The following is a 13,010-nucleotide window of genomic DNA, read 5'->3' on the forward strand; positions in this document are numbered from 1 at the left end:
AAATTATACTTTCAAATCAGTTTACTTTTTGTGCTCTTTGACTGTTTAAGACAATTTCTTGTAAAAATACTTAAGTGTCAAATCATCTTTTATATTTTATACAAAAGTAGAACATAAATATTTTCCATTTCGTTCAGCGCACAGTTGTGTCATCCCGTACGTTGGGGGCGCTGTAGACCATAAGAGCTCTACGGTGCGCGCTTAACAATCAGCCGAAGGAAAGTCTCACAGCGTTGTATTAGTACAAACCTTTATGGGACAAACGAGTTGTACTAATTAAGTAATTGTTTAGTTTATTGTAATAATGCACACAAACAGTAAGTCTAAACTGAATAACACGCTTTGAAACTGTAACCAGCTTGCTGCAAGACGCAAAATGAGCACTCAGGCTTCAACATCTGTAGCTGCCAATGAGGCGAGAGGCAGAAGAAGTGCTGAAGATGTCGAGAACTCCAAAACACACTTCAGAGTCTGTCGGTTTATCATCGAGACTGGTATTTGCAATTCGCATTCTGAAATATTTCGAAATGTGGTTTTAATTGCGTTAACTGTAAGTATACTGTAGCTGCTCGCTTGTTCATTAACATTTAGTGCATCCAATGTTTTCCCCATCTCATCTGTAGGAGTGAAGTTAGGCATGAGATCTGTGCCCATGGCTACAGCATGTGTGCTGTATCATAGGTTCTTCCAGTCTGCTAGTCTGCAGGTCTATGAGCCTTACCTAGTGGCCATGTCTGCAATCTACCTCGCAGGCAAAGTAGAAGAGCAACATCTCAGAACTAGAGATATCATCAATGTTTGTCACAGGTAAAAAAAAAAAGGGATATTAAATATTTGTTTAGTTCTCAAAGTCCATGCATAGTAGCTCGCTGTCTCTATTTCTCTTCAATCCAGATACTTTCACCCAGACAGTGAAGCACTGGAACTGGATGGGAAGTTCTGGGAGTTGAGGGACAGTATCGTACAGTGTGAGCTCCTCATCCTTCGGCAGCTTAACTTCCAAGTGTCCTTTGAGCATCCACACAGGGTAATGCATGCGATGGTTACCTTCTTCTCAACTAGCTTTTTTTTCTATCAGCAATATATCTGTTGTCCAGAGAAAAGTAAAGTTGATTAGGTTTGAAATAACATAAGGTAAGTAAATTATGACAGAATACATTTTTTGAGTAAACTATTGCATCAAACTTTTTGTCTGGGTGTTTGCAAATTGAAGTCTATAGAATGTATACTGTACCTTCTGTGTAAAATAATATACAATTATTTTAAAATAATATAATCAATTTACAATAATGAAGTAAAGAACTAGGCTAGTTTTGCTAAATTAAATGCTCACATTTAATCACAAGGCAACTGTAAAATGTAAGTCAATGGCCCTCATTTATCAAAAGTGCGTACACCAAATTTCCAGCGTACACCTGGCGTACACCCAAAACCACGGTGACTTTGAGATTTATCAATATGGACGTTGGCGTACGGCACGCTCAAATCCTACGCCAGCTCAGGAGGTGGTGTACGCACGTTTCGAGTGCGGGAATGCGCAGAAAAACAATTTCTAAAACCACACAACGCACTGACAAACTAAAAGATATGATATATTATGACCCACTGTAAAAAAAAACAACAACATAGTAATTATAAACTTAAGTGTTTATTTTTGTGCAACATGGACTTCAATGTTTAATTTGTGTGACTTTACCAAAGCATTTGAATTGTAGGCATATGTATTCCTTAAGTTGCGAGCCTGTGCGCTTTACCTGACGTTTCAAGCCTTGTTTATACTTTCGCCTGGCTCCGCAGCGCTAGTCTCCGCAGACTGCGCGCGCAGCTCCCCAAACGGACGAGGCGTTTATATTCGACGCGCTCGCCGTTGTACTATTCTTTGAAACGATGGTTAGGCCAGGGTTAGGCCCGGCAGGTGTGCACGGGGTTTAGTAATGAAAGGCTTTCAATGACCAAAAAAAATGAAATTCAGACTGACAAAATAATAAAAATGACATTCTTCTTCTTTTAAATAATAATAATAATAATAATAATAATAATAATAATATTAATAACGACATTCTTCTTCTAAATAACAATAAGCGTCATTAATAATAAAAATCTAGAAATCAATTTTGTTTCTTTCCACTTCCTTGGTTTCTCTTTCTCAAAGAAGTTTCTCTTCTTTGCCGTCTTCCGTGTGTCCATGGCGTAAAATGAGGGCGTGGGGGGAGCGGAGACTTTTAGATTAGATTAGATTAGATTCAACTTTATTGTCATTACACAAGTACAGGTACAAGGCAACGAAATGCAGTTCTAACCAGAAGTGCAATAGCAGCAAGTGCAGGATATACAGTGGTTCCATAAGTGCAGAACATGGATATGTACTGAATAAATATAGAGTTGAATACTATTATAAACAAAAATTTACAGATAGATTTGTCCTATGAATATAATATACAGATAACTATTACTGTGAACAGAATTTACAGCTAGATTCTGTTCACAGTAATAGTTATCTGTATATTATATTCATAGGACAAATCTATCTGTAAATTTTTGTTTATAATAGTATTCAACTCTATATATATCATTTCGTTGCCTTGTACCTGTACTTGTGTAATGACAATAAAGTTGAATCTAATATATATTTGTATTTACGCACAGCTTGAATATATAGGGGCGTGTTATTCTAATGACGCTCGTTTTCAGCCGCGGCATTTATCAAGGGCAGGTATTGCGTACACCTGGATTTCAAAGGTACGCACAGCTTCATAAATCAGGCGATGAGAGGAGTGTAAGCATAATCTTACGCCAACATATACGCCCGTTTCTACGCAAGAATGATAAATGAGGGCCAATGTGTTTTTTTTCCACAGACATGCACTGTTTACTACTTTAAAGCAGGGTTATAATCGTTAACTACTACAAACATTTGCTTGCTAATAGAATTGAAGGTAAAATATAAATAGATTGTGAAGTATTAAACTAAACGAAAATTAGAAATGTTGGCAACTATAACTGAAATACATTTAAGTTGAAACATTAATATGACAACTTGGGAATAATTGAAACTAAAAGTTTAATAAATTAATACTAAATAGTAATAATTACAAAACTGAAAATATTAATAAAAACTATAATAATAATATACAAGTAATACTGGTGTTTGCAAAAAATTTTATATTTGAAGTTATTAGATTTTATTCTTTTATTGATGTCTTTTAGCAATTTGTCCTTATGAATCTTGTGAATCTTTGCTTTATGAATTATAGATCCTTTTTTTGCATTTATTTCATTCTCGATTGTTAACCATTTGATCAATTAGATAAATTGAATTTTAATAAATTGCAACATTACTCTCATCTTTGTACCTTCTCTAACGAACTAATGATGTCAAAACATAATTCATATTTTTGTCCCTTCTCTTTGCTGCGCCCCAGTACCTGCTGCACTACCTGCTCTCTGTGAGGAGTCTTATGAATCGTCACGCCTGGTCCCGAACCCCCATCGCAGAGACGGCCCTGGCTGTATTAAAGGACAGTTACCATGGCTCTGTGTGTGTCCGCCATACGCCTCAACACCTTGCCCTCACCTCCCTCTATCTTGCTCTCCAGACATATGGAGTGGAGCTCCCCAGAGGAGAACGAGAGTGGTGGCAGGTAGGAGTTTTACAGTTTCATGTGGCGAAAAACATAAGTCCAGGCAGCATTTGGGTCATGCTGTGTCTGCATTGAGTCACCAAGACTAGTTTGAGCCTCACTGGTGCCTGAGCTGAATCAGGCATCAATTGAGCCACGATTGCAGTAACCTTTAGAGTGCTGGATGTTGTTCCCATGGCAATAGGGGCACCTAATGGTTGCTGCCTGGTCTGAGAGAAATAGCTTTGTCTTCCACACAAGTTCCCTTGGTGACACCCCCGAGTAATATTTAAAAAGAACCAAACCATTTCATATGTTTCAAAGCACTCTTAAAGGGTTAGTTCACCCAAAAATGAAAATTATGTCATTAATGACTCACCCACATGTCACTCCAAACCCGTAAGACCTCCGGTTCTCTTCTGAAGACATCTTAAGATATTTTAGATTTATTCCGAGAGCTTTCTGTCCCTCCGTTGAAAGTCAATGGACGGTATACTGTTCATGTCCATAAAGGTAATAAAGACATCATCAAAGTAGTCCATGTGACATCAGTGGGTTAGTTAGAATGTTTTGAAGCATCGAAAATACATTTTGGTCCAAAATTAACCGGTCTGTTTTCCATCCGCGTTCACGAGTCCACATTGACGCTGCTGACGTAAGACGCTGCTGACGTGTTATCTGGTGCGCCCGAGCTTCGGTTACAGCGTCTTACGTCAGCAGCGTCAATGTGGACTCGTGAACGCGGATGGAAAACAGACCGGTTAATTTTGGACCAAAATGTATTTTCGATGCTTCAAAACATTCTAACTAACCCACTGATGTCACATGGACTACTTTGATGATGTCTTTATTACCTTTAAAAGATTACTGATGTGCATCTTGAGACAAGACATATTTTAAGATATTTCAGTGCAGGGCTGCGGAAAACCTATGTGCCCTTTGCTCTTAGAAGTCAGACAGTCATATTAGAATTGGTCACAGAATTTGCTTGGCGTTTTTGTGTGCAATTAAATCAATATATATTGGTGGACATAAATGTGGTCTGTTTTTAATGTTATCAGTATTTGTCTGATAAGTAAAATAGGTTAATATATGTAAGCCAATAAATTAAAGTCTAAACACAATGGAAATACAGTAGTGGCCAAAAGTGATTTCTGTTTTTGAAAAAAATGACAACATTTTCAATCAATAAATATAATAATTATCACACTGTCAAAATTTCAATATTTGTGCATCACTATGTGGTGCCATCTGAGACTGAAACTAGCAGATTTTAGGTTTTTGGTACTTATTATGAAATAACAAACGGTGTTTGATGGTACATTTAGCCTAGTTCATTGAATGCCACTCTCTATTTAGTTTTACCTATTTAGACTAGAAATTGTAGGTAAAAATTTAGCCACAGCAAGCATTTCCGAAATGTATTTGATTTGACACTGGATGACCCAGCTGTTGTTTTACTAAACTGCAAAAAGAACACCACACCAACAAGAGACTAGACTATATTATTAGTTGCCTCAGAACTAATATTTATTTGTCTCAGATATAGGGTACAGGTGGTCCAAACTCCTGAATCTGCATTGATGGTTGTTGTTTTTTTGCTGGTTTCCCTGCAGGTTGTTTGTGCAGAGATCACCAAGGCTCAGATTGAGACCATCATGAGTGAATTACTGCAGCTCTATGACATGGAGGCCAAGTGTACCTGAGAGACAAAAAAAAAGGAAACTGGTACTAAAACACTGATATGGAAACAACACACTGATCACTTGAGATCTGGGACAATGATCTTAACGGATGCTTTCAACCCTCTTCCGTTTTGTTTGATGTTGTGATGTAACCTACTGAGCTCTACATGTTAATTACATCACAGAACATGGTTTAAAAAGGCTCTTCAAGAATTAAGAATGATGAGGGGAATATATATATATATATATATATATATATATATATATATAGTGGAGGTATGAAAATCAGACTTAAGCCACAGCACATCAATCAATTCTCAGCCATCGACCTACTTTCTTCTCCAACCTTGTGCTATTTTTCCCCTAAAGAGGGGGATAGAAATTACAAAAGAGATGAAATAGCTGGTTTAAGAAAGAATGAAACAAAAGAAGAGCCATCCTGCCCCCCGAGCTAAATTGTGAGGTAAAACGTTGTGAGATCTGGGCCATTTCTTTTATATTTTCTAATTTAATTACCGTACTCTCCTCTTCTCCTTACAGAGCTTGTCCCAGTAGGCCTCTTTATGTAACTCCCAAAAGCAGAATTACTGTATGCTGTAAAGCAAAGCATCATCATTTTATTAGACACCAAACTTCTATTTCAAACTTCAAAAACAAAAACAAAAAAAAACGCTTCACTGATGTAAACTTTTCATATTCTCAGCTTCTGATGAACATGAACTAACAGACGGATCGTTCTAAGGTCTATATTTAAAAATGTAATTTCTAATAAAAATGTTTTGCTATATTGTTTTTTTGAAACAAAATCTTTATATAGTCTGTCTTTGTAATTTTTTTCCTATCTATGATGTTCTACTTCAAATTTCTGGATCTAGTTAGGTCAGGACATCGCTCTAGAGTGGATCTTAATAAGTTACTATGGCAACTGCTATTGTGGAGGGAGCCTTTGAAACATACAAATGTGAGACTCCATTATAGCACACCTGTCAACCTCAGCACATCAAATAATTGCGGTCGGGGAAATGTAATAATTTAGTCATCATTTACCAAATCAGTCATTGCTAACATGTTAAACAGCTTTTCCCCCTGTAGCTAACTGAATTGTGTTGACCTGTGACTGCAAATGCTCTATAAGGGATTTCAGTATGTGTGACATTTATCTGTCATCCAAATCCCTGAACAAGACGGATTATGAAATCAGTATGATTTAGGAATTGTGTATTTAATCACTACAGAATATTACAATCATGGCGATTTGTTTGCATGAATTTTATTAACTCCAAATTATTATATGGTAACATTACATAATGCATTAAGCATTGTGCACTAACAATTTGACAGCATTTATTCATCTTGATTAATGTTCATTTCTATATATATTAATACATTTTGAATGTTTCAGGTTGAATAATTAATATAAAATAATGGTTTACATTAATATAATATATTAGTTAATTTATTGTGAACAAACATGAATTTACAATCAACAATTTTAACATTATTAACCTAAGTTAATAAATGCTGTAAAAACCATTGTTCATTATTAGTTCATGATACTTAATGCATTAAATAATGCTCTAAAATTCATATTGGAAAGTTTTAGTGTTCAAATTTTGCTGTTCACCATCATTTGGGCTGATGCAGATGGATGAATTCTCTTAGCGGTAAGTAGTTTTAAGGGTTGTGTTTGGGGAAAAATATCTGAACATTCCTGCTTTCTCTCTCTCTCTCTCTCTCTCTCTCTCTCTCCCTCTCTCCCTCTCCCCCCCACACGCACACAGTTACGTGTACACACACATCTCTCAGCAGGCAGGCCCTAATGCTGGGCATCATGAATTATGGAGAGGGTACATGTGCAGCCGGATTCTCTTCCATCAATAAAACATCAGCATGGCCCTCACTATGGGATAGAGTGCTGGGAATAGGAAGGATGGGATTGATTGAGACTCAAAACCTTACTCTCTTTGCCATCTCTCTTGGTTCTCTACTTTCAATCTGTGCCCCTCATTCCTAGATTTTGTCCTGTGTGAAAGCAAGCCTCTTTGTTACATCCTTGGCTCTGTGCCTCCCTCTCATGGAGTCCATCTCGTAGTCTTTCATCTCTTTCCTGTGCTCTCTCCTTACTGTCTCATAGATCACTCCAAACTCTTTTCTCCAATTCAAGGTTTCTCTACTAATATTCCTCTCTACCATTCCGCTCCTCTGCTGGTGCTGAATGAATAAAAAAAGATTCTGAACCCTTTTTAAAGCTTTCTCAAAAACATTGGGGAAGGGGGGGGACGATTTAAAATGTTCATATTCATAAAGAAACAGTTCACCTAAAAATTTTTAATTGTCATTTAAAAACTCATGTCATTTCATTCCTGTATGACTTGCTTTATTATGTTGAACATTAAATAAGATATTTGGGAAAAAGTATGAATGTTTTTTGTCCATGCAACACTTTTATATTGTTAAATTCATTAACATTACTTAATGTATTAGGTATCCTTTGCCGTCCTTAACAGTTTCACAGCATTTATTAACCTTGGTTAATGTTCATTTCTACATATACATTTTAACATATCACGTTTGACTTTATGTCGAACAAGATATTTAGAAAATATATCTTCATGTTTTTTGTCCATGTACTGAAATTCAATTGGGTCCAATGTTATTTTGAACCCCATTGATTTTAATTGTATGGACAAAAGCAGTTCTTCACAATATTTACTTTTGTGTTTTTCAGAAAAATTAAGTAATACAGATAAGTAACAACATGAAGGTGAGTAAATGAAGACAATTATTTATTTTTTTGGGCGGTGAATGAGCCATTCAAACTGCAAATCACTGTTCAGGCATGCTTGAGCAAGTACAATTGTTTAGTTTCTTCAGTACACGGCCCAACCTGCAAATAACCCAATCCCCTCTTAAAATAATCTTTTCCTAGTTCTGGATACGAACCATTTTGGAAGTACTACAATATCTTTTGCAGACCAACGATGTAGTATTTTTCTCTTCTTGACATCAGAACTCCTGCCAGTGTTGGGACCGCAGCCAAATCAATCAACTCTTAAAGAGGCAAAGTATTGATGTTCAATTCAGAGAGTGCTTGAGAAAATCTAAATCAAAGTGTTGTAATGTATATTTCTGTATTTACAGCACAATAAGAGATGGAAAGAAGTGCAGGGGGATCTAGAAACGAGGTAAAGGTACATTGGAGTAGAAATGGGTTGAATAATTTACCCCAAAACTTCAATGTATTAATAAAAACAGTCCTTCAAAAATATAATCATCTTTTATGTTCCACTGAAGAAAGTCATACCGGTTTGGAACAACATGAGGGAGAGTAAATGATGACAGAATTTTGAATTAATGCTGCGGTGACAAAATGCTTTCTGCTCAACAACTCTGATGAAGTAGCTGCAAAAATGGGAAGCGGTTCAAATCTGATCTCCATCCCTGAGTAGAGAGCCTTTAGATGAAAAACATTCGTGTTGAATCCTGGAGATGCTGGTTAGAGTTCACAGACATGGAACGACCTCACTCAGGTAGCTCTTGTGTGGAGTTCCTCAGTAAAGCAGGGAGAAGTAACGCACGATTGGGCGGATTGTGTTTTGATTGACAGCGAGACTCCATCTGTTGGGTGGGGCTCCAAGACTGTGATGCACTACCTTCAGGGCTAATGCATGGCAGCTCCCAGAGGAACAGCCATCTCCTAAACCCTCACCTCTGAATTATAGATACAACTCCACATCTGAAACTTTCTCCTTACTTTCCCGGACGTGCCTCACAAATATTTCAGTGTGAGTATGCTGTCTCGTGTGCACAAGTAGGGAAGAAAGATGTAGTGTTGAAGAGTGTGTAATTGGAGGTATGCAAAATTGGCATATGCAGGCTTTTGTTTTTTTGTATTTCGGTTGCAATGAAACATGGATTGTTGGTGTGGAAGTGTCAAGCTTAGCCTTGGGAGCGTACTGTGGACAACTAGGTACAACCAAAAACTGAGCCAAGTCTTTGTATTTCCCTCTGTGTTTTCGAGTTAACACAAACATCTGGGAAAGAGCATTTAGTGCTTGTTGTGTGCATGTGTGTTTGCATATGAAGGCTTCAGGAGAGGCACACTTGAGCACTCGTCAGCACATAAAAGCTTTTTCTCACTGGTCTGAGAGGCCTCCTGCATTAGAGCTATTATATTTGAGTCCTGTATGCTTGGAGACAACTAAAAGATTACACCTGTGTGGGTGTGTTAGTGCTTCTGAATTTATTATTTGAAAACACAACGGGAAAGTGAGCATCTATCTATCTATCTAATCTACCTACTTCCTACCTAATCATTAATTATATCATTGTACAGGCCATAAATGTGTGTAATGTGTATATAAAAAATTACTTTTATTCCATATAGGCCTTTCTCTGTTAGAGGCATAGTAGCCTATTTAAATATTTAATCATTTATAAAAATAAAAAAAATGTACAATTCCATAACTAATAAACTAATTACATCATTATCTTGAACCCTTACAATGACAAGTGTCTCCTCTTTTTTATTGCTTTTTGTCAGTATATGACTATCACCAATAGCGGACCCTGTTTATCATGATTTTGTAGCCGATTATTGACAACTTTATATTTTATAAAAATGAAAGGTAAATTCTCTTTCTAATAAACACTTTGTAGTTTTGTGACCTTGAGCACAAGTAGACCTACCATCAATTTTGTAGCCTATAACATATCGCCTATGTAAAATGAGATGGCAAGGCAGTTTCTTAGCACCTTCGTTATCTTTCATTGAATTTTGTAAAAAATGATTTACTTTAAAAAACACCTTGTGGAAATGTAGGCTAACTGGCACCTGTTTCGCGGAATGAGCTGGTCGCGCCTCTCCGTTCTGTTCTTGCATTGACTCGGAGGTTTTGAACCCGGCGCATGTGGCATGTTGTGTGAGCTGACGTGATCGCACTGTATCGGAGCAGAGTGGGAGGGATTCGAGGGTGGGAAGAGAGAGAGAGTCCCCCGCGCCTCCTCCTTTCCGTCCTCTCCATCCGCGCGCATAGCAGCCCGCGCGGATGCTGCGTCCACGGTCCTCAGCGCGCAGCTCAGCGAGGGGGCTCTCATCACACATCGCATATAAAATCCAAATACTGCATCACCTCGCTTCACCACCTTTTTGATTTACACGTTCAAGAAGAAGCTTAAAAACAAAGAAAACACATTTGCCTTTTGTGATACATAGGTCGGGACAGACATCTCAAAACGATGTCTCCATCTCTCATTTTTTCCTCTGCGGAACCTCCATCCAACCAGGCAACAACTGCACTATTTTAGGATCCATCATCTCCATCCGTAGTAAACACACTGCTGAACACCTGGCTGATAAAGGACGGCATGATAACAGCTACTGAGTGAATCCAGCCGCTCTCGTGTTTCTCCAGGATATTCCCCTTTCCCAACAAACCACGGCAATGTCCTTGGAGCATGGCCTGGTGAGTATCTGATATTTACACCAATCAGGATGTGCTTGCCATGGTAACAGTTGGCAGTTCGTTTTTATTAATGACCGCTCTCTGTCATAGTGTTAAATTGCCCCTGCATATGTTTTTCTAATGCAGATCTCTTAGTCATGTATTTTGATAGCTGCCAGGCACGTTAAAACTACTGCATTGAAGCCTTAATAATCTACTAGTTCAATAATTATTCCCAATGACACGTTTTCTCATCTATGAGGTGTTTTGTTGACCATTTACCATCCTTTTTCTTTTAATTGTTTTGAACTGTATGGCGTCCCAGGGTGTTCTGACATTTTCCTACATAGAAAATGCCTCATGCAATCTCATTTTGTTAGTAAGCCAACCAAGTACACGTACACCCAGCTAATAGTTGTGTTGTTTTTGTCTAACATCTCTGTGAGCGTGTGCATCTCGCACTGGTACCCACACTGGTCACCTTGCGGAGGGGCATTGCGCTTATTCCGGATGCGAGTGGCGCACCATCCTCTCACGAACAGCGTCTTCGCGCTATTAATTCAATTAACATCGCGAGCTGCTCGCAAGACACAAAATAATCCCGTTTTGTTCGTAACTATCCGGGCTGTCGGGCTGGCTTTTGTGTGAGGACCGGTCGCCCTCTGAAGGTGACCAGTAAAGGTCATTTTATTGTGGAAAACAGCGCAATGGGAAACACACCTGACTTATGGAGCACGGTGTGGGAACTTCACTGTCTGAGTTGCTCAAGATGCTCTGCTGTCATTTTTCTTAGCAACCGTGCGGACTTTTTCCCCCTTCCTGCTGCAAGGTGTGTGAAGTATGCTGGGTGTGGGACGAGGAGAGGTGGGGTAGTTGTAGTCTCGCATGGCTCAGACAGCCCGGTGACCGTGTATGAGTCCGTAAATCTATACTCGACTCTGATTGGCCATTTACGTATGACCGTCAAAGCAGGATCCCAGTTCTGGGGGTTTACATAATTTCAGAGAAATTGAGACTGTTTCAGTGTAACTGTGAGGAGACGTTTCAAACATTTATCAGCGACTTGAAAAACACGTCACTACTGGCTGATTGATATTAACTGTTTTGTGTGTGTGTGTGTGTGTGTGTGTGTGTGTGTGTGTGTGTGTGTGTGTGTGTGTGTGTGTGTGTGTGTGTGTGTGTGTGTGTGTGTGTATGTGCGCTCTTTTTTGTTCAAATTGATGGCTGTAGAGCAGCATTTGATTATGAGGCTAATTAACATATCAGGCTTCTGGAAGCTTGTGTTTGTTTGATCAATTTAGGGGGATTGGGCAGTGTTGAGAATTATATCATCATAAGTTTTACCAATTACAAATGAACTACAGGGGTGAAATCAATCTCACAACATCTTCCTCTTGAGGTAACAAGAAGTTGTTAGACTTGGTGTAAGAATATGAAGGATTTACAGGACTAGGATTATTTTTTGGTCATTTTACATCTGGTTTATTTAGTTGGTGCATGCTTGTGAATTTTAGATGGCAAATTCTCATGTTTAATTTTATATGCAACATCACACAAGCTTATATAGGATATATATAAGCCTAATATATATATATATATATATATATATATATATATATATATATATATATATATATATATATATATATATATATTAGGATATAGCCTATAGGTCAGCCATGATATTTTATAATATATTAATAATAGTATTATATTTAACAATATATATTAATATATTTAATTAATAAACTAAACTTCTTTAAGTTCAAAGAGACAAATGAGAATATTCTATCAAAGTTTGAAACGCATCAATGAGAACAATAATCAGTGAGTAAAATATTTAAGCAAAATCTGTTACAATACTCCTTTGTCTCCCTATAACAAACTGATATTGGTACTGATATGTTCAGCAGTAAGTTTTCTATGTTGATTATTACAATGTCAGTTTATGCTTTGGTGTTTGGTGTCATTAAGGCTGATACTTGACTTGAATTATTTATTTATTTATTTTAAATGTAATGCAAGTAACTTTATTTCTGATAGCATAACATTTGTCTTATGCAAAAAATTACCCGTAAACTTTACAGAGAGAAAAAAAAAGTGATTGGTGCTCCAGTTCTCTGTCCAGGTTGCCCCAGTTGGAATGCTGTTGTTGCAGCAATAAGGAAATTTGACCTAGAAGATGTCTGGACAAAACTGCAGCTGTCTTCTATGGATAAAAAATAATGTAAAGTTACATTGTTTAATTAAATGTTATAAAC

The 13,010-nt window shown here is 37.5% G+C and overlaps 2 protein-coding genes across 4 annotated transcripts in view; both read left to right on the plus strand.

The window, feature by feature from the left end:
• Positions 1-193: 193 nt before the first annotated feature.
• Positions 194-6,117, plus strand: ccnq (cyclin Q). Its single transcript, XM_082145402.1, has 5 exons — positions 194-494; positions 624-807; positions 895-1,027; positions 3,423-3,641; positions 5,237-6,117. The coding sequence occupies exons 1-5, from the start codon at positions 377-379 to the stop codon at positions 5,324-5,326; spliced, it is 744 nt and encodes a 247-aa protein (XP_082001528.1). The 5' UTR covers positions 194-376; the 3' UTR covers positions 5,327-6,117.
• Positions 6,118-10,296: 4,179 nt separating this feature from the next.
• atp2b3b (ATPase plasma membrane Ca2+ transporting 3b) overlaps positions 10,297-13,010 on the plus strand; it is a 56,272-nt gene continuing 53,558 nt past the window's right edge. For 2 of the 3 annotated variants that reach the window (XM_082145415.1, XM_082145416.1), the window contains exon 1: positions 10,298-10,770. The gene's annotated coding sequence lies outside the window, so the exon portion shown is untranslated. Of the gene's footprint in view, positions 10,771-13,010 lie in introns of all 3 variants that reach the window. The other variant, XM_082145417.1, reaches the window with a different exon arrangement.

Source organism: Leuciscus leuciscus (genome assembly GCF_965113295.1).
Source record: "Leuciscus leuciscus genome assembly, chromosome: 18".
Classification (NCBI taxonomy): Eukaryota; Metazoa; Chordata; class Actinopteri; order Cypriniformes; family Leuciscidae; genus Leuciscus; species Leuciscus leuciscus.

Coding starts and splice junctions, on each gene's coding strand:
- ccnq (XM_082145402.1), top strand. CDS start 377: ATGAGCACTCAGGCTTCAACATCTGTAGCTGCCAATGAGGCGAGAGGC. Junction 495..623: donor TCGGTTTATCATCGAGACTG/GTATTTGCAATT, acceptor TCTCATCTGTAG/GAGTGAAGTTAGGCATGAGA. Junction 808..894: donor ATCATCAATGTTTGTCACAG/GTAAAAAAAAAA, acceptor TCTTCAATCCAG/ATACTTTCACCCAGACAGTG.